The following is a 26,000-nucleotide window of genomic DNA, read 5'->3' as shown; positions in this document are numbered from 1 at the left end:
GTCCCAGCTCCTGTGCAAACCTGCGGTGGTTTCTAATGCAGACTCAGAGCTGACTGCCTCGGGTCCAGTCCCAGCTCTCTGGCTGACCAGTGGACTCACATGGCTATGAAGAAGTCATTTAACCTCACTGAGCCTCGGTCACCTCTCTTGATATTGCATACATATGCAGAATAACCGTGAGATATCGCCGTCAACATCATTAGCCCTAATCACACTCAGGGAAAACGCAAACACTACCTCTAGGCAAAACACGACCACATTCTTTAAAATCCTTTTTAAAGAAACTTTTCATTCATCTTTTTGAGAAACATTCATATGCTTTTATAGTCAAAAACAACAAAAAGTACACTGTTCAAGGGTCTTTCCCCTCCACCATCTGATAACCTACCCCACACTTTCCTGTCAAGCAACCCAACATTCTTACTTTTTCCAAAACTTTCTAGAAATAAGCCGTATGTATACAGTTCAGTCGCTCAGTCGTGTCGGACTCCTTTTGACCCCATGAATCACAGCACGCCAGGCCTCTCTGTCCATCACCAACTCCCAGAGTTCACTCAAACTCATGTCCATTGAGTCAGTGATGCCATCCAGCCATCTCATCCTCTGTTGTCCCCTTCTCCTCCTGCCCCCAATCCCTCCCAGCATCAGGGTCTTTTCCAGTAAGTCAACTCTTTGCATGAGGTGGCCAGGCCATTACGTAAATATTAAACCATCTTTTTCCCCCTTTTACACATGGTAGCATACCATACACATTGTTTTGCATCTTGCTTTTTTCCATGTAAAATACATTGAAGAATTTTGTGTATCAAAGTGATCCCTCATTCATTTCTACGGCTGCAGAGCACTAGACTGTACTAGCACTAGACTGTGTGTATGTACGATAACCAATTTAATAGTCTCCTATTGAGATGACATTGTTGAGAGTTTGCTTTCAATACAAGCAATGCTGCTACAAATAATCTTGTACACAGGTTTCTATGAATGTGTGAATAATTCTGCAGAACACATTCTTTTTTTTCAGATATTATACATTTATTTAAAACTTAGTTCTCACCTTGAGTATGCAAAATACAAACTCCACAAAATGTTCATTTTTTTACTTTGTAATTTACAAATATACAAAATAGAAGTTTGCTTAAATTTATATTACATATTTATTAAGGCAAGGAACTATATAGAAAAAAACATTTGTTCTGCTTAAGGCATACTTGGGAATAAACCATTGTACAAATTATTGCACATCTGAAACCACAATGCATAACAGACTATATAAAAGATTAAAGTAAACCAGATGTATTTACTGGAGTTAGGTCATAAATGTAGATCAGAAGACAAAAACAGATTTTCCTTGTCAAAGCAAGCAGCAGTTTGAGAACTTTGGCCTCATTTGGTACCTTTAGAACCAAGACTTACCGAGAACCATCATTTAGGCTATTAAACACCACTTTCTGTACCTGGATTTCTTCCTCTTCTTCTAGGATCATCATAATGACTTTTAGAAGGCAAATAGAATACAATGTGATCTTTATGTTTATATTGCATCAAAACAATTCAAGGGGTTCTGGTCTTCCCTCCCCCCAACTTTCAGATCTAATTTATACCCTGATATCCACAACTTCCCGTCACCCCCTTGACGTGTTTAAGTCCAGAAATATATATTCAAGTTGGGTTTAGAATTGGAGTGCTAGAAGATCCAGTCACAGATCCATCCATTTTTTTTGTTTTTTGAGTTTGTCTCTCGGCTTCCTGTGTCTCCTGATTTTACATTACTCCTTGGGAACTTGACAATGATTGTAGTGCTTTCTGGCTGGGTTCCTCCCCTCACAAGGAAGACAGTGTGAAAGGTAAAAAACGCTGAATTCTCTCTGGCAGTGTGGGTCACATCCACTGTTTGGGGATTTAAAGGTGCCTCTTCACGTGTAAGGTGAGGTGGTCCAACCTCAAGAAGGCCCGGTCGCACTTCTGACACTGCCTGGTGTGTCTGCCAGAGTGCCTGGTCAGTTCATCTGAGGGGACAAACTTCCACCCCCGGCCATCCCAGTCACAGTGGTAAGGTTTCGCACCTGTGTGGGGTTCGCAGGTGTGCCTTGAGATGAGAACTCTCCGTGCAGGTTTAGCCGCAGCCTGCATAATCACAAGTGTGAGAGGCCGTCCTTCTCCGGGGCCATGACCTTCTCCTCCTCTTTGGCTTGGGCTCCTCTGGCATGCAGGAACCGGCTGCATGGCCCGGTGGGGCCTGTGTCTACATCTGGTTGGGCAGGAAGGGAGGGTGGTTGGGGCCCCAGGTGAGGATGGAAGCCCAGGGGGAGCGGCAGGGCGGATGACAGTCTGGGCTGCTCAGCAGTTCCTCGGCACCCAGGGTCGGGGTAGCCCTGCCAGGGAGCTGCCGCCCCAGGGGAAAGTCGTGCGCAGGCAGCCGGTGGCCACTGCTGAGAGGAGGTCCAGTGCCCAAGCGGGCCTAGAGGGGCCGACCGACGGTGCACGAGGAGACAGCCTCCCGCTTGATCTTCGGGCACACGCGCAGTAGCCCACCACTGTAGGGCCCACCAGCACCGAGTGGCTGCTATCCGGGCTGCCTGTGCGAACGCTGATAACCAAGGGCCGCTGTACTCGCTGCCGGGGCACTCAGGCGAATGTGCGCGTCAGTCCACCACGTGGCGGCTGCGGCGGAATGCACACCAGGTCCAATTCGGGCCGCAGAAGCTTGGCCACGAAGCCGCCAGAGGGGCTCACATCACTGATGTTGCCGGGTTGAAGGGAGCCGTTGGAACGGGTGCAGACTCCCGGCTGCAGAGGCGGCTGCGCCCAGGTCGCCCCCCAGCCCGGAGAGATCGCTGAGGCTGCAGGTGGAGCGCGCGCTGGCGGGGCCGCTGTTCCATGGGGAGAGCGAGGACGAGGCTGATGTTTACTGTGACGCCATGGCGGCCACGGGCTCCTGATGCGAGAGCAAGCTGGAGAGGACAAGGTCCAGGTCCAGGTCCAGGTCCAGGTCCAGGAGATCACTGAACTCCCCCGCCTCCCTCCAGAGCAAGAGGGCCGGGCTGAGGCTGCAAACTCCACCACTCTCCAGGTCGGTGGCCGCAGTCGCCGCCACCAGGGTCATAGGTGCAGCAGGGAAGCACCGGGGAAGCTGCTTCATGTGGGGGAGCCCCTTCTCCCAGCAGTCATTCGGGGCACTTCGTCCTTCCCGCCGGTCGAACGTGGGGAGGGACGCGAGCAGTGGGGAGGGACTCGAGCGGCGCTTCGCTGGCGGCCACATCAGACGCGCCAGGTGGCTCATTAACGTGGGGGCCCAAAAGGTCCTCGGGAGTCCGAAGCTGTAGGAGTATCCGAACCCCAAAGTCAACGAAGAGGAAAAAAATTTAGAAACGAACCCAAAACCAAACTGCAAATTGCCCGACATCCTTCTACTTTGGATTAAATACAAAAGGGAGATGCCTTTAAAATAAAAGTTGCTTTGTAAACAAAAGTTCTTAGAAAAGTTGTAAACTCGTAAAAATGGACAATCAGCAAAGCGCGTTAAGCAGGGCCGGTGACCAGGCTGCACTCTCTGCGACTCAGCAGCGTCCTCCACCACTGCTGGTCACTGTGGGTGCGGAGGCTGTGGCCGGGTGGCGCGTGGCCGGCGCGGCCAGGTGAGGCTGGCCGCGGGGGCGCGGGTCCGAGGACCGAGCAGCGGTGCAAGGCGTGGGGTCAAGGGGGCTGCGCAGGGCACGTGGACGTGGGCGAGCGGGTATCAGGGGGGCCGGAGGGGCGGGAAAGGGCACTTGGCCCGCCACCGCCTCTGCCCACCACGCGCCCACAGCTGCACTCTCTCTCTCAGGCCAGGGAATTGCCCCAGAATACTATCTAGTCAAGGCTCCATTTTTTCCAGTGGTCACTTATGGATGTGAGAGTTGGGCTATAAAGAGGGCTGAGTGCAAAAGAATTGATGCTTTTGAACTGTGGTGTTGGAGAAGACTCTTGAGAGTCCCAGGGACTGCAAAGAGATCCAACCAGTCCATCCTAAGGGAAATCAGTCCTGGGTGTTCTTTGGAAGGACTGATGTTAAAGCTGAAACTCAAAGTATTTTGGCCACCTGATGCGAAGAGCTGACTCATTTGAAAAGACCCTGATGTTGGGAAAGACTGAAGGCAGGAGAAGGGGATGACAGAGGATGAGATGGTTGGATGGCATCACCGACTCAATGGACATGAGTTTGGGTAGACTCTGGGAGTTGGTGATGGACAGGGAGGCCTGGTGTGCTGCAGTCCATGGGGTCGCAAAGAGTCGGACACAACTAAGGGACTGAACTGAACTGAAATTCTTAAGAGGTGGAATTTCTAGACTGAAGCATATACAAAATGTTGATGGATATTGCAAAACTGTCCTCCATAGAAGGCAATTTACACACAACAGTAACAATGCATAAGACTGCCTGTCTCCCAACACTGTCCCAATCAGGTTCCTTATAGCTGCTGGGGACAGGTAACAGAAGCTATCTCAAAGAATTTTTATTCTGCTTTTCTCTGATTATTAGTGAGGTCACTCTTTCTTTCCTTCATTTAAAAATCACGTATATTTCCAGGTGGCCAACAGACAAATGAAAAAATGCTCAACATTATTAGATAAATGCAAATCAAAACTACAGGGTACTCCCTCACCCCTGGTCAGAGTGGCCATCGTTTTAAAAATCTACAGATAAATGCTGGAGAGGATATGGAGAAAAGGGAACCCTCCTACACTGCTGGTGGCAATGTAAGTTGGTGCAGCCACTGTGGAAACAGTATAAAAGGTTCATCAGAAAACTGTAAGTAGAATTACGTATGATCCAGCAATTCCATCCCTAGGCGTACAGCCAGACAAGATTACATGCACCGCTATGCTTACAGCAGCACTATTTACAATAGCTGAGACATGGAAACAACCTCGACATCCATCAACAGATGAAGGGGTAAATCATGGTGTGAGATACATACAATATATATACACACGTGTATGTACGCACATCATTAAAAAAGAAGCGATTAGTGCCGCGTGCAGCAACATGGGTCCAACTAGAGACTATCATGCTAAGTGAATTAAGTCAGAAAGAAAAAGACAAACACCATATGATATCACTCCCATGTGGAATCTAAAATATGGCGCAAATGAACCTATCTATTAAATAGAAACAGAATCATAGACATGGACCAAGGACTGGTGGTTGCCAAGGGTGAGGGGGTTGTGGGAGGAATGGAGTTGGAGGCTGAGGTCAGCAGATGTAAGCTATTATATATACAAGGGATAAACAACAAGGTCCTACTGTATAGCACAAAGGACTATATTCAATATCCTATTATCAACCATAATGGAAAAGAGTATTTTTAAAATGTGTGTGTATATATATATACATATATCTCCATATATATATACACACACACACATACGTATAAATGTATAACTGAATCACTGCTGTATAGCAGAAATTAACACATTGTAAATTAATTTTTTAAATACTGATTAAAAATCATCAATATTTCTGTGGACAACCTAGTCACATCCTTTGTTCATTTTTCTCCTTGGTAGTGGAGCTGTCCGTAATTTACAGGAGCTCCTTATATATTAGGAAAACAAGTCCTTTGTCTGAAACTTGAATTGAAAATATCCTCTCTGCCTTGTAAGTTGCTTCTTCACTTCGCCTATGGTGTTTCTACCAAGTATAAAGTTCATTTTTTGTTTTGTTTCAGCATTTCAAATTTAACACTTTTATTTCATGGCTTCTGGATTTTAAGTAAAAAATTTTTAAAGCCCTCCCTTCTCTAAATTTCCAGAAAAAAATTATCCAGGGTTTCTTGCAATCATTATGTCACTTTTTACATTTAAATCTTTGCTCCATCTGCCATTTACTTTAGTATAAAAAGTGAGCTCTGGTACCAATTTTCTTTTTTTTTTTTTCTCCCAGACAACTTAATAACCCATATTCCCCCAGTGTTTGAATAGCAGATTTACTAGAAACTAAATCCCCATTAAGTATTGACAGTAGATTCTGGATTTTTACCCTGCTTGATTAACCTGTCTCTCCACAAACCCAGCTCTATAGTATGTCTTAACATTTGATAAGACAGTTAAAGGGAAAAGGCAGTTAGGCTAAAAACTGTTAATGATAGTATTTATCCCACACTCCATGGAACAAATACATAGTTACTCACCTTGCTGTGGGCATGAAACACAAAAGTTCAATCGAAAATTTACTAAAATGCAGATGGGGTGCTGTTAGTATACCTGGTTTTCCAGGTGAAAAAGACAACAGAAGTAGAAACATCTTTGAATCCATGACCAGTTCTCAGCCTTGCCTCCAACGAAACACACAGGAAGGACACCACCACAACAGGAGAGCCTGTCTGTGTGCGATTCCTAGTCTCCGGCCTCACCTCAGCTGCCACACACAGAGGAGCGGGCAGAGCTGACTATTCTAAGGACAGCCTTCCATCCAGCCTGTTTTTAAAATAGTTTGCAGGAGCCAGTCCTTTACCCATCACTCCTTGGGACAGTCCTCCCAATGGACTGTGACCCGACGAATATATCCCAACACAAAGGCCGAGAACACAGCACGGGAACTTCAAACACTCTTCCGAAGGTGAGAGGTCTCAGAATCACCCTACAGTCGTGTTACTGTTAAGATGAGTAAAAACACACCCCTGAAATGCAACGCCACTTAAAGAGGCTATATAGTTGCTTATCTTGCCTGAGAACTTTGGAAAATAAGTTTCGGGAGTTCTTAAAGACAGACTCGATCTACTGGCAAGCCCCGCAAAATCAGCAAATGGCCAGTAAAGTAGAAGCACATTAAATGAATAGAGCACAGTGGCATGTTAAGTTGCTTCAGTTGTGTCGGACTCTATAGACTATACAGTCGGACTCTACAGACTCTATAGATGGTAGCCCACCAGGCTCCTCTGTCCATGGAATTCTCCAGGCAAGAATACTGGAGTGGGTTGCCGTGCCTTCCTCCAAGGAATCTTCCCAACCCAGCGATCAAACCCTGCATCTCTTATGTCTCCTGCATTGGCAGGGAGTTTCTTTACCACTAGCACCACCTGGGAAGCCCCAGCGTTCAGTGGCAGCACGTGTAATTTTTACTACAATTAAACTCCAAAATTAAATTTTTTAAATGTCACCATTATCCTTCATTTTTTTTTCCTGTGAAACTATTATTCTTAATAACAATTCCCAAAAACAGAGCTGTGAAAACATTCACTCTTACCTTCCACATAAGGCCCCTCTTTTGGATGCTCACGGACTCTCAGATTGAAGGTTTTGGATGACTTCCGCCTAAGTAGATCTCTCACATGTTCATTATAAATTTCTAAGTAGCTAAAAAGGTCAAACAGAGTTGAATTCAGTAAAATTACTTCAAGCACTAACAACAACAACAGCAGCAGCATACATTTATGGGAGGTAACTATGTATCAGGTACGGGAATTATTTCCTTTAATCCCTACAATAGCTCAAAGGTATCTTCCTCGTCTTATACACTAAGCAGTAGAGACTTGGGGTGATTTAAACAGCCTGTCCGAGGCCTCACAGCCTCCAAGAGCTCAGGCAGCCAGAATACCCTGATTGCCATATCTGCCCCCAAACCACTGACCAAACTGCCTCTCCACACAGGTTTAAGTTCGGTGTGGGGCGGGGCGGGGAACACCTCAACCACCCAGGTTTATTTAAAGCTCAGAATGATAGTGATCCAACCAACATAAAGAATAACACAAACCCTATTCAAATAAAAGAATAAGGCAAGTGGGTACACACTGAAAGGTCAGAAGCTCACTGCATTTGAGATGAGCATCGTACATTAATTTCAGACCAGGCTGGGTTACCTCCACTAACCTCCAAAGCCCTCATCCACATGGTACCCAAGGAGGTCACTGAACACATTGGTGCTTTGAGCTTGACTTCCAACCAGCACAGCACCAGATGGGGAAAGGCAGACTCTCCTCTCAGGGATGCAAAGGTCCATTCCTCATGCCTTGAATCAAGCTCACACACACTCCCTCAGGCCACAAGCCCTACCTGACTTCAGTTCGAAAAGACGCCTCATCCCATCTGGTGGTTTCATTTATCTGACTGAAGAGCCCTTCGCAGATCCGGGGTATTAAGCCAGAATCACCCTGCAGTGGGAAAGAGGGGTGCCTCAGTTGTAACTTGAAATAAAAGCACCTTATGATTGCATCTGCAATGGGCTGGGGTGGACTGAGACTCCGGGGGCCTACAGGCCCACCCCAGGGACCACTCACCCCTTCCAGGGCTGCTTCGTATCCTCTGAGATAAGAGGATTGAGCCTTCTAATTTCTACATGCTGGGGCCATAGTGATAGACAGTTGTCAGCTGTCAATCAGCTAAATTGTGGCTTGCAAATATAAGATGTATGTATCTTATATTTGTATATATCTTATATACCAAACCAGAGAGTCTACTGCTGTAAAACAAATGTTAAAAATTTTGATCTGGTCAAAGGACAAAAAAAGCTGAAATACACCCTGGGCAGAAACCTTAGGAAGTCCTTAAAGAAGCTATTTGTCCTACAAAGGAGCTGATGACCACATTGAAACATACAGACTGTGATGCACTAATTCCTACCCTGGCCTCCCTCAACAGAAAGGTTTCAATACATCACATTACCCCCAAAAAAGATATATATTTATTTATTTATATTTATATATATCATCACAAGGTTTAGGAGAACTTTTTTTCCTTTACACTATTAAATCAGTACCAATTCTTGTAAAAGAAAAATTGGCCCTTTCACCACATTTTTTGTTCTTACTTTAAAAAATCAAACAAAAAAAGAATACTCAAATGGTACTCAATTGTAAGGTCAGAGAAAAACAGCTGTAACTTGTGAGTGCTTTATAAATGCTGAACTTATATAAACTAGCTAAGAGGAAATCAACAAGCAAAAAAAACAAAAATTTTTTTTTCTATGCTTTGGCCACACACGGCATATGGTGTCTTAGTTCCCTGACCAGGCATCACACCCATGCCCACTACAGTGGAAGCTCAGAGTCTTAACCGCTGGACCACTGGGGAAGTCCCGTAAATTTCATTTTTAGAGAAGGCTTTTTTCCCAAAGCACAGCAGGAAAGAAGGAAGGGTGGAGTAACGGAGAAAGGAAGTGTGAAACCCTTGAAGTCACTGGCTCTTCTTTGTCCCTACTTCTCGGGACTGAGGATTCGCAGGACTGCGTTTACTTCCACTGCAAAGAAGACGCCTGGGTTTAAGGAGCCAGGACGCACGGGCTGAAAGGCTTTCAGCCAGAAAGACCTGTACTCCTTTAATGCATTCCTTCTCCCACGAACCACCGAACCTGCAGCATTTGGGCCACCTCTGAGCCTGCCAGCAGGAAGCCCAACCAAGCTCTGCTAGGTCCTCGACTCTCAGAGTCAGTGAACAGTTTTCCAAACCATGACATAAGAAAAGTAAAACACACTAGCACCGTCCAGGTCTGAAGAAAACACAGAACGGGATAAGGTCCTACAATCACTCCCAGCTTCTCCTCTGCCGTCTATTTTGGGGCAAGTATAATTTTAACATCCTTAATTTATATAGCATGACTACTAAATTCTACACACTATGTTTATAACTGTGTAGACTCCATATAACCCATGTAATTCTAACACTTTTCATGTATTCACTGGATTTATGCAGTACCCTTCCACCAAGGAGATTCTTTTTTTACATTTTTCTTGGGCAAAAATGTTTTGAATAATTTTAAAAAGAAGAGTTCAATAATTTTATTCAAACTGTTGGGTTGGCAGAAAAGAAGAATAAATTACTTGAGGGCCCAGCACACATTTTTGATAAGATTATAAAGCCTTTAAAAACGGAAAATGAACTGAGACTCCCATCCATTATTCATGCTTATAAACTTAAAACTATTTCTAATTCTAAAATCTCTCAAAGGAAATTTCATCCCACTTATTACTGAGTTTTATCTTACTATTAAAGAATGATGAAAACACAAAAAGCACATTTAGTACCAACCACGTAGACAAAAGGGACACTCTCAGTCCAAAGAGAAAATGAGAAATTTGCTTCCCACACAGTGTAAGCAACGTACAGAGTCTCCCATCATAGTGTATGACTTTCCTGATCCAGTCTGCCCATAGGCAAAGACACAAGCATTATAACCTTCGAATGCAGACTTCACGACATCTGTGCCAAGGGTTTTGAAAACCTGGAAGCAAAAAACAAAGAAACAAAAAGATATAATTACCATGGATTTTAACAGAAGCCCCTTCAGTGCTGACAGTATTCTTGAATACTACTTTCATAGGATTATACCATGTAAAGAAATCACTGAAGAGCTGTTAACAACAGAATATGTGTACTCCAGTTTTTAATCAGAAAGAAACTTCTTAACAAAGCAAAAAGCAATCTCATCCTTTTTCTCACTTAAGTTAACAAAAGATGCCTAAAATATAAAAAGGCAAACAAGGCAAAGTGACAATCATGTACAGAAGCAGAGACGATTTTAAAGCATGATGATTTACCATCTCAGAAGTAAATAAACTTATAAAGTGATTCATTCTATACCAGAGCTTCCAGAAACTATATATTCAAAACCTGAAAGTCATAGCAGGAAGTTATGGCTCAAACCATGCCAAATCAACGCCATCGTTTTAAGGATACAGCTACTCATCAGTCAGTGTCCAGAGGCTCTCACGAGCTGAGTGACAGGTGGAGGCAGGTGAGGCTGGGATAATGGGCTCCATCGAGTCAGAGTCCAAGCAATTTTCCCTCTTTGGATATTTTCCCAGGAAGATGAGCTTTGTGGGGCCTGGGACGGTGCCCACAGTCCTGAGTCCGTGTCCACTGCACCCCACAACTGCAGTGGGCCGCTCTGGGGAGTGGAAGGGACTGAAGGACAAATGTTTGACCTACATGATCAATGGGAATGAAGCAAATCGAGATGCCTGGTCATCCTACTTACCCCAGCGAGGGAGGGGACCAGCCAAAGCTTTCTAACCCCCACCTGCCTTCCGGGTTGCCTCCTGGCCTCTCGGACCAGGACACCAAGGGCACAAAGAACCGTTCCCCTCCTTCAAAACCAAGCCACATCAGCAGCTGGAGAGAGAGCAGAGAGCGGGGCTGCGATCAGGTTCTCAGAGCAGGAAGAGGTGTGGGATGCACACAGGCCGGGGCAGGATCGGCATCAGCCCCTCCGGAGAGTGGACCACAGCCTCCCCGTGGGGATCTGGGTCCTCCGGGCAGACCCCACCCCAGACGGCCTGATGACCACCGGCCGCCTGCTCCCCACTCCCCAGGTAAGCGACCCGCTACCAACACGGGCTGTCAGCCAGGACGCCTCCGGCCCCAGCGTCCCGCCCTGTGTTCAGGCTTCGTCTCCTCCGTCAGAGGTGTCCAGCCTACGCCTTCGACCAAGCCGGCTCCACGGAGGACCTCTCGTTAGCCTCCTTCACTCTGACTTAAGTTTCATCCACGTCCGCTTTAGGAGCTGGCATTTGCTCATCTTTTTCTCACAGTCGGATGACTAACTCCACCTTCAGCTGTATTCGTGACCCATCCTTGGGGCAAGCAGGCCACCAGGCCCGCTGTCTGGGGGGAGAGGCGAGGCGGTGGGGCTGGGATCCACCGGCACCTGCCCAGCCCCGGGCCGCACGCCGCTCAGCATCGGCCTGGAGGCCCCAGCCCACGCGGGAGGCCTCCCCTCACCCCCTCCACACACATCCACACACACACCTCCGTGAAGAAGCAAAACCAGGAATCCCACAGGGACTCTGGGCTCCAGACTAACCATCTGAGAGGCTGGTTTTCACCACCATATACAGAATAGGAAGAAAATCGTAAATATTTATTTAACTCTTCCTGATCAGACAAAAAAAAACAAACGACAGATCATCATCTTTGACACTTCACAGGGTGCAGTGGAGAGGAAGCACAGCCTTCCAACAGCTTCCCAAAGAGTACAGGAACGATCTCTCATACTTCTGTCTGGGCTAAAACAAAGTCAAGGAAAATACCATATTTAAACCAAACCCCAGGGACTTCCCTGGTGCTCCAGTGGCTAAGACTCCACGCTTCCCCTGAAGGGGGCCTGGGTTCCATTCCTGGGCAGGGAACTCAGATACCACATGCCGCAGGGTGTGGCCAAAATAATAACAGTAATAAAAAACAAACCCCAAAGTTTTCAAGATGGAATTCTTCCCTTGGGTTAAAATCCACACCCGCCACTTTCAGTTCAGTTCAGCTGCTCAGTAGTGTCCGACTCTTTGCGACCCCATGAATCGCAGCACGCCAGGCCTCCCTGTCCATCACCATCTCCCGGAGTTCACTCAGACTCACGTCCATTGAGTCGGTGATGCCATCCAACCATCTCATCCTCTGTTGTCCCCTTCTCCTCCTGCCACCAATCCCTCCCAGCATCAGAATCTTTTCCAATGAGTCAACTCTTTGCATGAGGTGGCCAAAGTACTGGAGTTTCAGCTTTAGCATCATTCCTTCCAAAGAAATCCCAGGGCTGATCTCCTTCAGAATGGACTGGTTGGATCTCCTTGCAGTCCAAGGGACTCTCAAGAGTCTTCTCCAACACCACAGTTCAAAAGCATCAATCCTTCGGCACTCAGCCTTCTTCACAGTCCAACTCTTACATCCATACATGACCACTGGAAAAACCATAGCCTTGACTAGACGGACCTTAGTCGGCAAAGTGATGTCTCTGCTTTTGAATATGCTATCTAGGTTGGTCATAACTTTCCTTCCAAGGAGTAAGCGTCTTTTAATTTCATGGCTGCAGTCACCACCTGCAGTGATTTTGGAGCCAAAAAAAAAAAAAAGTCTGACACTGTTTCCACTGTTTCCCCATCTATTTCCCATGAAGTGATGGGACCAGATGCCATGGTCTTCGTTTTCTGAATGTTGAGCTTGAAGCCAACTTTTTCACTCTCCACTTTCACTTTCATCAAGAGGCTTTTGAGTTCCTCTTCACTTTCTGCCATAAGGGTGGTGTCATCTGCATATCTGAGGTTATTGATATTTCTCCCAGCAATCTTGATTCCAGCTTGTACTTCTTCCAGTCCAGCGTTTCTCATGATGTACTCTGCATAGAAGTTAAATAAGCAGGGTGACAATATACAGCCTTGATATACTCTTTTTCCTATTTGAAACCAGTCAGTTGTTCCACGTCCAGTTCTAACTGTTGCTTCCTGACCTGCAAACAGATATCTCAGGAGGCAGGTCAGGTGGTCTGGTATTTCCATCTCTTTCAGAATTTTCCACAGTTTATTGTGATCCACACAGTCAAAGGCTTTGGCATAGTCAATAAAGCAGAAAGAGAATTTTTTCTGGAATTCTCTTGCTTTTTCCATGATCCAGCGGATGTTGGCAATTTGATCTCTGGTTCTTCTGCCTTTTCTAAAACCAGCTTGAACATCAGGGAGTTCATGGTTCACGTATTGCTGAAGCCTGGCTTGGAGAATTTTGAGTATTACTTTACTAGCATGTGAGATGAGTGCAACTGTGAGGTAGTTTGAGCATTCTTTGGCATTGCCTTTCTTTGGGATTGGAATGAAAACTGACCTTTTCCAGTCCTGTGGCCACTGCTGAGTTTTCCAAATTTGCTGGCATAGTGAGTGCAGCACTTTCACAGAATCATCTTTTAGGACTGGAAATAGCTCAACTGGAATTCCACGACCTCCACTAGCTTTGTTCGTAGTGATCCTTTCTAAGGTCCACTTGACTTCACATTCCAGGATGTCTGGCTCCAGGTGAGTGATCATACCATTGTCTTAGTCGTGAAGATCTTTTTTGTACAGTTCTTCTGTGTATTCTTGCCACCTCTTCTTAATATCTTCTGCTTCTGTTAGGTCCATACCATTTCTGTCCTTTATCAAGCCCATCTTTGCATGAAATGTTCCCTTGGTATCTCTAATTTTCTTGAAACAGGCTCCCCATGGCAGCTCCCACCAAGGACTTGTCGAGCAACTGAGGTGGGGAAGGAGGGGCCACTGGATGGGCTGATGGGCTGCCCTCCTGGCCAGGGCCCCAGAGACCCACCACTTTACTCTTCGTTTATTCTCTAGAAATCTTCAGCTGGCATTCCACCTGACTCAGGGGGCCTGGGGGTAGGGCAGGGGCTGGTGGACAGGACCCTACAACTGGCACAGAGAAACGCAGGCCCCAAGGGGCTGAGATGCAGGCCTGGCTCTGTCTCAGCTTCAAGTCGGCTGGGGACCCAGAGAATTAGCGGGACGGTGCCCACACCTCGGGGCCCCCGTCAGGGAAACAGGCTCCTCATGGCAGCTCCCACCAACTGAGGTGGGGAAGGAGGGGCCGCTGGAGGGGCTGATGGGCTGCCCTCCTGGCCAGGGACCTGGAGACCCTCCACGCTTGTCTGAGAGGCTGTAAAGCTGATTCCAGAGCAAAGGGAGGCACTGTGGGGCCTCACTGGAGGTTAACTGCCCACAGTGGGGCCCCTTGCAAACAAAAGACTGTGCGTCCAGCTGTCAAGGGGGAGATTTTAGGTCTCAAGTTTCTCTGGGGTCGAATCAAGAAACAGGCAAGCGTGAGAGCAAAGCCTCCCTTTGGAGCTGGAAGAACCATTAAGAAAATCAGACCTTACTTAAATGGTCTTTAATCAAGATGAATATGGACTTTTAACTGCTCACTGATTATTTTTTTCTAAATTTAAAATTAATTTGGAAGGAAGAAATATTAACCATCATCTTACTTGGAATTTGTTTCACATTATGGAAAACCTGACTTATACTACAGTAACAGGCATGATATACTGTCTCAAGGTGCCTTTACATTTTAATCATTTTTAAAGAGAAGAAAAAGACAAAGGGTGACCTCACGCATGCTAAGCTAGTGATCTTCCCCCTGTTTACAGCAGGTGTGTAACCTGTCAGTTCAGCTACTGGGCAGGATCTGCCGGCGTGAAAACATGAGCCCACACAACACCAGCTAATAAAGTCAGAGGTGAGGGAGACTGCCTTTTGAACAGAGTAGAAAATGGGTGTTTTCCCCCAAATGCCAAAATTATAGAAAAAGAGATGAGATTTGTGGTTACAAAGGTGGGAAGTAGGGAGACAGAGAACTGGAAGAAGTTGGACAAGAGGTACAACCCTGCAGTTATTACAGAAATAAATTAAGGATGAAAAATAAAACAGTGATGACTACAGTTAACACTGCCGCACAGTATACAGTAAAGTTGTTAAGAGAGTAGATCTTAAGAGTTGTCATCACAAGGAGGATTCTTTTCTTTTTCTTTTCCTTGTATCTGTATGAGAAGACGGATGTCAGCTGAACCTACTGCGGTCATCATTTCACAAGATATATAAAGCAAACCACCATGCTGTATACCTTAAACTTACGTGGCAATGTATGTCAATTACTTCTCAGTAAAACTGGGGGCAAAAAATGCAAAAAATAGGTATTTCCCTGTATCTCTGCTGGTTCTATTCACATGTGGTTCTACCAGAAAGCAGCATTCACTTACATATCTCAAAGGTTTTATCAGTTTTGAAGTGAGTATAAATAATCTGAGACTGTTCACAGTCAAGGAATCCAAACATCTGAAGCTCAGACCGGAAGCTGTGAAGTGTGCTCCTGAGTTGAGAACTCTTCATAGTCTCACTATTTTTAACTCTGGGCAGGTATTTTTGCCTCCTGTTACAGCTTCCCTGACCTTAACTCTCCTTGAATCCAGGAACTGTCACCTGTTCCCATAAATGGACCACCAACCACAGACGAGGCTTCTCGGTTAGCAAACGCATGCTGAGCACCTCCAGGGAGCCAGGCCCTGCTGTCCACGCTGCCACTCCCATGCCTGGGCTTTCCCTCAGCACAGCCCCTGTCCCTAGGGGCCTCAAACCCAGGTTCCAGGCAGGGAAAGCCAGCCACTAGCCGTGCAAGTCAGGAGAGAAGCCTTTGTGGTACTTCCCTCATCCTCTGGTGAAGACGCTCCAAGGAGGGGGAAGGAACCAGCTTTCCTCACACCAGTCACCTCATCCCCATCCCTACACGAAAGCCCAAGTCTGGATTCCACTAGCTGTAACGTTCTGTTCTTCTCCAGACTCCTAGCTACCAACGTTGGTAAGTCCACTAATCTCAGGATCAGAGTTATCTTCATTCCCTCGCTGGCCCATTTACTCACTCCACTGGGCAGCCCTGTCCCCCTGCCACTGAGCACACACCAGCCCTTTCTCCCTTCCCTTAAGGCCTTCCAGTGGCATCTCCTCCATCCTACACAGCAGCCCTAGGATTTCTACGCTGCCCAGTCTGGCCTCCCTCACGGCTTAGACGGTAAAGTGTCTGCCCGCAGCACGGGCGACCCGGGTTCGATCCCTGCGTTGGGAAGATCCCCCGGAGAAGGAAATGGCAACCCACTCCAGTATTCTTGCCTGGAGAATCCCATGGACAGAGGAGCCTGGTAGGTTACAGTCCATGGGGTTGCAAAGAGTTGGACACGACTGAGCGACTTCACTTTCTTTCAATTCAGTGGATTAGATCTACGGACTTGATCTAATACACTGAGTTATTTAACCTGAGTTTCTCTAACAAGAAAATTGGAGCTACCATTGACCTCGTCTGGTTCCTGAGGGGCTTAAACAGCCAGCGGCCATGAGCACCCAGCAGCGTTTCTGACTCCGGGGCACGTGCCGGCAACACCAGTCCCCCCTTCCTCTCCCTGCGCCTCCCTCGTGCCAGGCACCTCCCCTCCGCTCACAGGCCCCGCTCCTTCTGCCGTTGCCCTGTCTATGTTTCCCTGATGGTGAATCGACATCTTCCAGATACAGCCCCTCCAGGCCCTTCCTTAGAAGAACTTCTCCAAGTTCACAGCCCATCATAACTCTAACCCAACACTTACATCACCTCAGAAAGCCATCTCCACGAAACATTTCTAAACCAACTACGTTTCTCAGGTTAAGGAGTATGCATGTCATCTGGGGCTCTTCTAAAAATGCAGTTTGGTTCAGCAGGAACAGTCCCTGAAATTCTGCATTTCTAACACTTCCTCAGGCAATGCTGAGATTCCAGCACGTGGACATGCCAGCTGACAAGAAACTAAGTGATGATACCATTTCAAGATTCTGCCACGTGGGTAGGGCAGCCAGGTTGGCTGGAATACATTCTTAAATAAATGCGGTTATGTTATACATCATTTTAATGCACATTTCTCACTTTATGTTTTTGCTAATGATTTATTACTTGCTGTATATTTTATATTTATTTTAGACTATGGAAATGATGTTAGAGAAAAAGCAAATCCGAGTGATTTCCTTACTCAAGTTCAAAATGGGTCGAAAGGAGCAGAGACAACTCACAACATGAGTAACACATTTGGCCCAGGAACTGCTAATGGACAGTGCGGTGGTGGTTCAAGAAGTTCTGCAGAGGAGTGCCTGCAAGATGAGAAGTGCAGTGGCCAGCCACTGGAAGTTGGCAGTGACAACTGAGAGCCAGCATCAAAGCTGATCCTCTTACAACTACACGAGAAGTTGCCAAAGAACTCAACGTCAGCCATTCTTCGGTCGTTCAGCATCTGAAGAAACTTAGGAAGGTGAAGAAGCTCAGTAAGCGGGTGCCTCGTGAGCTGACCACAAATCTAAAAAAAAATCGTTGTTCTGAAGTATCGTCTTCTCTTATTCTATGCAACAACAATGAACTATTTCTCAATTAGACTGGGATGTGCAACGAAAAGCGGATTTTATACAACAACCAGCTCAGTGGTGGGACCATGAAGCTCCGAAGTACTTCCCAAAGCCAAACTCATACCAAAAAAAGGCCATGATCACTGTTCAGTGGTCTGCTGCCGATCGGATCCACTACAGCTTTCTGAATCCCAGCAAAACCATTACAACTGAGAAGTATGCTCAGCAAATAGATGAGATGAACTGAAAACTGCCACACCTGCATTCAACACTGGGCAACAGAACAGGCCCAATTCTTTTCCAGGGCAATGCCTGACCACATGTCACATGACCAACACTTCAAAAGGTAAACAATTAGGCTACAAAGCTCTGCCTCATCCGCCACATTCACCTGACTTCTCACCAACTTACTACCACTTCTTTGAGCATCCCAATGACTTTTTTGCAGGGAAAATGCTTTCACAACCAGCAGGAGGCGAAAATGCTTTCCAAGAGTTTGTTGAATCCTGAGCCACAGATTTTTAAGCTACAGGAATAAACAAACTTATTTCTTATTGGCAAAAATGTGTTGATTGTAATGGTTCTTATTTTGATTAATAAAAATGTGTTTGAGCCTCGTTACCATGATTTAAAATTCATGGTCCAAAACAGCAATTACATTTGCACCACCCTTAATACCTTCCATTTAACACCTGGAGACCTGAAGCTACATCTCCAAAGAAGCTGTTAGCAAGCCAGGAAGAAGCCCAGAGATGCAACCAGTTTCTCCCACAACACTGTGCTTCCCCAGAACCCCGCTTTGCTCTCACACCCTGCTCGTCCCACCCAAGGAAATGCACGAGTCCTTCTGGTCACGTGACACGGCATCACGTGATGGTCCCCTGGAGGGCCTTCGGGTCTGTTCTCCGCCAACGTCAGGTCCACATTTCAGATCACGAAAGTCCACAGCACAGGTTTCCTGGACAAACCCCATCTTCATTCTATGTTCCAGAAAGATTCTGGGCAAAACGATCTTTCTTTCTAAAATCCTTCTTTCTGGAACCTACAATGGTGCACCCAAGAAGGGGAAATGTGACTTGGGTTTGAAGTCTACATCCTAAAGCTCTGCATCTGGGTAGGACTCAAGGTCAAATGAGTAATCTGCCAGGCTTAGCAGTACACACAGGCAGACCTCAAAGACACTGTGATCCAGTTCAGATCACCACAACAAAGCCACAACTGCAATAAACCAAGGCTCACAAATGTTTTGGCTCCTGTGCAAATAGAAGTTATGTTCATATTGTATGTCTGGTAAGTCCGTAGTAGCATTATGTCTAAACAAATAATATACTTGCTTCAATTAAAAATATTTTCTTACTAGAAAATACTAACCATCATCTGAGCCTTCAACAAGCCATTATCTTGTTGCAAAAGTAATTAATAGGACAGATCTCTGGTCAAATATAGTAATGGAAAAAGTTTGAAATATTGCAAGAATTACCAAAACGTGACATGGAGATACCGAGGGAACAAAGGCTGTTGGAGAAACAACACAAACTCACTTGACACAAGGTTGCCACAACCTTCAGTTTATAAAAAAGAGTATCTACAAAGTACAATAAAGCAAAGCACAGTAAAATAAAGTACGTCTATAAATGTCCCCCTCAAAATGCTTTATTTCCAAAGCTCCTTTAAAACTGTAGTCACTGCCAAGTTTTGAAACAAAAATTACGATCATGCTCAGAAGAGAAAAATAAACTCCGCCTTTTGGGGACAGAATTTATTTCAGGCCTAAGAGAAATGGTGCTGTGTACCAACCAAAAAGCTAAGTTAGCAAAGACTAATTTTATATAAATCATTTTCAGAAAAAAAAAAATTAGCAAGACGTTTTAAAGAGTTTTAGGGTAGGCATGTTTTTCTCAACATGAAAATAAACCAAAATAGAGATTTTTGAAAACATCATACCATTTCTTGAGAAACATAATCTGGACTTTCTGTATCAGCAGAATAAAAAGAAAAGTCGTAGGTGAAGGTCTTGGTCCGTTCTCTTCCTGAGTCCCCAGTCCCTCCTTCTGGTATCTAGAGAGAGAAGATTGTGATAGTAACAGTGCAGCTAGAAAAACCATAATAATGTAAAGAATACTGTTAGCTGACAAGTAATCCACCCAATTCAAGGGGAAAAAAAAAATTGTGTAAAAAGTTCACAACAATCACCAACGTGCATTATTTATACCCTGACTCAAATCCATTTAATTCCTCCTGACCACCTTCTCAATGAAGAAGAAGAAAGCAAACATAACTCCTCCCAGCCTCTCATTCAGGCGCTCTACAATACGACCCAAGGCTAACGTTTCTGGACTTTTCATCACGATTACCCTATATGAGCCTGACATTCCGGCCAAAGCTAGGGTCTGCACAACTCCAGGGGGTGCTGTTCACACAGATGACAATGTGAGAACAGATGTGTAATCTACTGCCCCACTGAAAACTCCAAGTCAGACGCCTCCTCTTCCGTAAGGCTTCCCTTGGCACTCCATCCAGAAGTAATTTCTCCCACCTCTGAGAGTCGAGCCTCTCCCAGGACACATCATATTATGAGCCTATTGCATATGTTTGCATACATCTGACCTATCTTGCTATATACCAAAACTGAACAAAAGAAATCATGTTTAAACGTCTTCATGTGCCACCAATGCCTCACACAGCTCCCTGGATATGTGCTAAGTAAGTTTAATCGGAATTATATTTGCCAACATAATTCAGATACTATACTATGTCTCCTTTTCATCATAGGGGACTGGAATGCAAAAGTAGGAGTCAAGAGACATCTGGAGTAACAGGCAAGTTTGGCCTTGTAGTAGGAAGAAAAAAGGAAGCAGTGGAAAGGCAAACAGAGTTTTACCAAGAGAACGCACGGGTCACAGCAACACCCTCTTCCAGCACAAGAGAAGACTCTACACGTGGATATCGCCAGATGGTCAACACTGAAATCAGACTGATTATAGTCTTTGCAGGCAAAGATGGAGAAGCTCCGTACAATCAGCAAAAACAAGACCGGGAGCTGATTGCTCCTCAGACCATGAACTCACTGCCAAATCCAGACTTAAACTGAAGAACGTAGGGAAAACCATTAACCCATTCAGGTATATATGATTATACAGTGGAAGTGACAAATAGATTCAAGGGATTAGATCCGATAGACAGAGTGTCTGAAGAACCATATAGAGGTTCATAACATGGAGGTGGTGATCAAAACCATCCCCAAGAAAAAGGAATGCAAAAAGGCAAAATGTCTGTCTGAGGAGGCCTTACAAATAGCTGCGAAGAGAACCGAAAGGCAAAGGAGAAAGGGAAAGATACATCTATCGGAATGCAGAGTCCCAAAGAAGGTAAGGAGAGATAAGAAAGCCTTAAGTGAAAAATGCAAAGAAATAAGAGGAAAACAATACAATGGGAAATGCTAGCGATCTCTTCAAGAAAATTAGAGATACCAAGGGAACACTTCATGCAAAAATGAGAATAAAGAACAGAAACGGTACAGACCTAACAGAAGCAGAAGATATTAAGAGGTGGCAAGAATACACAGAAGAATCATACAAAAATGCCTTAATGACCTAAATAACCATGACAGTGTGGTCACTCACCTTGAGTCAGTCATCCTGGAATGTGAAGTCAAGTGGGCCTTAAGAAGCATTACTTTGAACAAAGCTAGTGGGGATGATGAAATTCTAGCTGAGTTATTTTAAATCCTAAAAGATGATGCTGTTGAACCACTGCACTCAATATGCTAGCAAATTTGGAAAACTCAGCAGTGGCCACAGGACTGGAAAAAATCAGTTTTCATTCCAACCCCAAAGAAAGGCAATGCCAAAGAATGATCAAACTACTCCACAATTGAAGTCATTTCACATGCTAGCAAGGCAATGCTCAAAATCCTTCAAGCTAGGCTTCAGCAGTATCTGAACCGAGAATTTCCAGATAAATAAGCTGGGTTTAGAAAGGCAAAGGAACCAGAGATCAAATTGCCAACATCTGTTGGATCACAGACAAAGCAAGGGAATTCCAGAAAAACACCTATTTTTTGCTTCATTGACTACACTAAAGCTGTTTACTGTGTGGATCATTAACAAACTGGATAATTCTTAGACAACCTTACTTGACTCCTGAGAAATCTGTATGCAGGGCAAAAAGAAACAATTAGAACCTTAAATGGAACAACAAATTGGTTCAAAATTGGGAAAGGAGTACGTCAAGGCTGTATACTGTCATCCTATTTATTTAACTTATATGCAGAGTACATCATGTGAAGTGCAGGTTGGACGAAGCACAAGCTGGAATCAAGATTGCCGGGAGAAATATCAGTAACCTCAGATATGCAGATGACACCACCCTTATGGCAGAAAGTGAAGAGAAACTACAGAGCCTCTTGATGAAGGTGAAAGATGAGAGTGAAAAAGCTGGTTTAAAACTCAACAGTCAAAAAAGCGAAGATCATGGCATCCGGTCCCAACATTACATGGCAAATAGATGGGGGAAAAATATAAACAGAAACAGACTTTGTTTTCTTCGGCTCCAAAATCACTACAGATAGTGACCGTAGCCATGAAATCAAAAGATGCTTGCTCCTTGGAAGAAAAGCTATAACAAACCTAGACAGTGTATTAAAAAGCAGAGACATCACTTTGCTGAAAAAGGTCTATCTAATCAAAGCTACGGTTTTTCCAGTAGCCATGTACAGATGTGAGGGCTGGACCATAAAGAAGGCTGAGCGCCAAGGAATTGATATTTTTGAACTGTGGTGCTGGAGAAGACTCTTGAGAGTCCCTTGCACAGCAAGGAGATTAAATCAGTCAATCCTAAAGGAAATCAGTCCTGAATGTCCATTGGAAGGACTGATGCTGAAGCTCCAATACTTTGGCTACATGATGCAAAGAGCCAACTCATTGGAAAAGACCCTGATGCTGGGAAAGACTGAGGGCAGGAGAAGGGGGTGACAAAGGATAGGATAGTTGGATGGTACCATTGATTCAACGGACATGAATGTGAACAAAGTCCAGGAGATGGTGAAGGACAGGGAATCCTGGCATGCTGCAGTTCGTGGGATCACAGAGTCGGACACAACTGAGCGACTCAACAACAACACTGTATGTACTATAAGCTGTAAAAAAGAAAAAATTTTAAGGTTCTTATTATTAAAATGTTTAAAACTCCAGGCACCTATTGCGGTTGTATCAAACAAAGCAATGTTTGCAAAACTCAAAAAGCAACAGAGTAATCAAAGAAAATGAGATTCCATAACACACGAAGTAAGGATATTCATCCAATGCTCAGCTCTCCCCACTGGTTCTGTAAATACAGTATTAGAATGATTGGACTTTGTCTACAGCCCTGTGAGTACATAAAGACACAGGAAGCAGAGCAAAGCGAAGGAAACTAACAGCAGAGAAAGGGTGAGCTAAGTGAAAAGATGTGGGTGTTCAGAGGAGGGAAAGCCAGGTGCAGCTGGGCAGAGCCAGGAGGAACAAGAAGTGCAGGTCAGCAAAGCAAGAAAGACATTCCACTGCAGAGGCCACAGGCGAGGGGCACTGGCGCCTCAGAGGAGGCCTCTGGAATCCCCAGGGCACGGCCTGTTTGAAGATGGGCACATTACTTACTGGCTTCCATCACTGGGGATCAGGTTGCATGACTTTGAAACTGGATTACAAAATGTCCAGTCCCCTGAGCCATGAATTAACAGAAATCCAACCAGAGGGTGATCTGTACTTGGCCGCGGGGCAGCAGGCCTCTGAAACCCAAACCTGTGAGCTAATGACAAATCCCAGAGGGGAGGGGGTTGGGTCCTTAGGGGCATGATTCCTTTATTACTGATTTTACACACTTGTTTTCCCCATAAGTGGAAAGTATTCAGGATATTTTAAATACAAAAGAGCTTGCCATCTTAGAAAATTCTGGGATTTTTCAATTTTTTTTTTTTTTCAGAAAAAAATTTCATTTTTTACATTTTTTCATCTCCTGAGTTTTGACTAGTCACACCAGCTCCTCCTGCAAGGTTTACAAAGTTACTTTCAGTAAAAATGAAAACAGGGACTTCCCTAGTGGTCCAGGGGCTAAGATTCCACACTCCCAAAGCAGGGGGCCTGGGTTCCATCCCTGGTCAGGGAACTACATCCCACATTGTACAAGGAAGATCAAAGACCTCGTGTGCCACAACTGGGACCTGGCAGAGCTGAATAAATAAATAAAAATAAATACTTAAAAAAAAATTAAAACAAATCTAGGGTCAAGGTTTATAATAATCCACAATGAGCTAATTTCCAGGTGGCAAATCCACAGTAGGATAGAGGATAAAAATGCCTGGTCTCACCTCCCCCAGCTGCGGCCTGGCTCTGCAGCTAAGGTCAACAAAACCAGACACAGGACAGGTAACGGATACTCACTTGTCACCCGTTTGCTTCATGGCTGAGCCCAAGCCAAGTTCAAGCTGACATGGTTAACTGAACTGAGAGAAGAAAGCTGTGAAAACAGATGTGTCGTATTCACCCACAAACCATTTAACACTGAAACAAAGCACGTAAGTCACAGAACTGGAGCCAGGCCAGGTCACTACTTGCCTTTAAGTTTGTGATGGTCGTTTTGCTTTTCTCCATTTGAATAATGAATTTGGCTTCCAAGTCCTTTTCCCTGCAACACAAGTAATTCAGTATTGGTTAGGGAGGCCAGAAAAGGGTGTTCCTACCACGTCTGTGGTGTTTACTTTTTATGTACGGCGATCTGTTTTTATTCAGCACGTGAGGTGCAATCTCTTAACTCCTCCTCCCAGATCCTTAGGAACATAAACACGAGGACACACAAAACAGAGGCTTTTATCAAAACCGTAAGACTGAAAATGCTGTATGACTCAAACCCTGGGAGCATTTCTACATGGGAGCCAACAGGAGCATAAATGCAAAGACAGTGGATGGCGCTCCGACTCTAGGTAAGAGGGCCCTGCCCACCTGGGATGGAGGACAGGCACCTATGCTCCATCCAGGATGAGGGCTGAGAAGAGAGAGGGGTGAGTGCTCACAGCCAGGAGCCTCCCAGAGGCAGCCAGGCCACCCCTTGCCCCCACCTTCTTTCTACCTTCATCCAGAAAATGGCATTCCCAGAAAACACTCGAACAGGAAGTTAAGAGAACTCCTAAAATAAACAAGCCCACGCCCACACAATGGAGTGGGGTGTCCCTGGTAATGCGGAGAGGAAGGTCTCTCGGTACTGCTGTGGATAGAGGCCAAGGGACACTGAGTGGGAAATGCAAAGCAGAGAAAAGTGTACACAGGATACCACCACTTGTATTTAAAGATAAAAAGGATAACCTATTTATCTTTCAAAAGGTCACCTAGGGAGAAATAAGAGAGAACGAAGCTAGATTTCTACAAAAACATCTTGATCTGTAGATCGTGTTTAGAATGATGAAAATAATTCACACAAAAATAAAACAATTTTTATTAAATAACCTAAAACCCAAAAGTAAGCTGAAGTAAATCAATCTGTGTGCTGGACAGTGAGAAAAGATCTCATGCTAGATTCCTTGGGCAGGAGGAATCTAGGCTAAGGGAAAAAAGAACTACTAATACAAAGCAATCGTCAAGTTTTTTTTAGGCATCATATTTTGGTGGTAAAATAAGTGTATTTATCCAAGCATTTCTGTCTGCGTATTGAGGGATAATACATGAGTAATTATGTTGCTGCCCCTGATAGCCAAAGTTTTTGGTTTGAAAGGAGATAGAAACATCAGATTTGGTAAAAGAAACTGTAACACCAAAATGGAGTCACTTAAGCTAAGCCCCACCAAGACCTAATACCTAACTTAAGGCAGCTTCAGCCTCTCCCAAGAGTAAGTCTTGAACCAGTCCATCTGGAAATTCCTGGTCTAAGGTAACTTGCCTGGTAAGAACCTCTGCAGTCCCCCAGGGAAGCTGACTTTGCCTGATATAATTCACTTTTTTTTTTTTAACTTCTTTGTCACAGCCTCCTTCTACCCATAAAAGCTTTCCATTTTGTACAGCTCCTGGCAGGGCCCTTCTACTTGCCAGGTGGGGATGCTACCAGATTAATGAGTCATTGAATAAAACCAATAAGATCTTCAAATTGACTTGGTTGAATTTTTTTAAACAGATTGATGATGCAAGGTAAAAACTCCTTAGTCCTAAATCTAAATAGGAAATCTAAGATGAACTTTACCTGAAATTGAAAAGAAGTACTCCCCAGTTTTGTCCTCGGAAAAGGCCTAGAGTCTTATGGCCAAAGTGAAAGTGAAGTCACTCAGTTGTGTCCACCTCTTTGCGACCCCATGGACTGTAGCCTACCAGGGTCCTCAGTCCATGGGATTTTCCAGGCAAGAATACT

The 26,000-nt window shown here is 45.0% G+C and overlaps 1 protein-coding gene and 1 pseudogene across 2 annotated transcripts in view; both read right to left on the bottom strand.

Moving 5' to 3' along the window:
* The window catches only part of KIF16B (kinesin family member 16B), a 289,681-nt gene that overhangs the window by 228,855 nt on the left and 34,826 nt on the right, over window positions 1–26,000 (bottom strand). For both annotated transcript variants that reach the window (XM_040248276.1, XM_040248274.1), the window contains exons 2-6: window positions 24,224–24,293; window positions 19,578–19,691; window positions 10,079–10,195; window positions 8,032–8,129; window positions 7,226–7,335 (exon numbers count right to left, since the gene is read on the bottom strand). In XM_040248276.1, the coding sequence (XP_040104210.1) occupies window positions 7,226–7,335; window positions 8,032–8,129; window positions 10,079–10,195; window positions 19,578–19,691; window positions 24,224–24,293 (509 nt within the window). The remainder of the gene's footprint in view (window positions 1–7,225; window positions 7,336–8,031; window positions 8,130–10,078; window positions 10,196–19,577; window positions 19,692–24,223; window positions 24,294–26,000) is intronic.
* Window positions 1,022–6,184, bottom strand: LOC120869416 (annotated as a pseudogene).

The sequence above is a fragment of the Oryx dammah genome, unplaced genomic scaffold (genome assembly GCF_014754425.2).
Source record: "Oryx dammah isolate SB20612 unplaced genomic scaffold, SCBI_Odam_1.1 HiC_scaffold_10, whole genome shotgun sequence".
Lineage (NCBI taxonomy): Eukaryota > Metazoa > Chordata > Mammalia > Artiodactyla > Bovidae > Oryx > Oryx dammah.
This window is presented reverse-complemented; position numbering and strand designations above follow the sequence as displayed.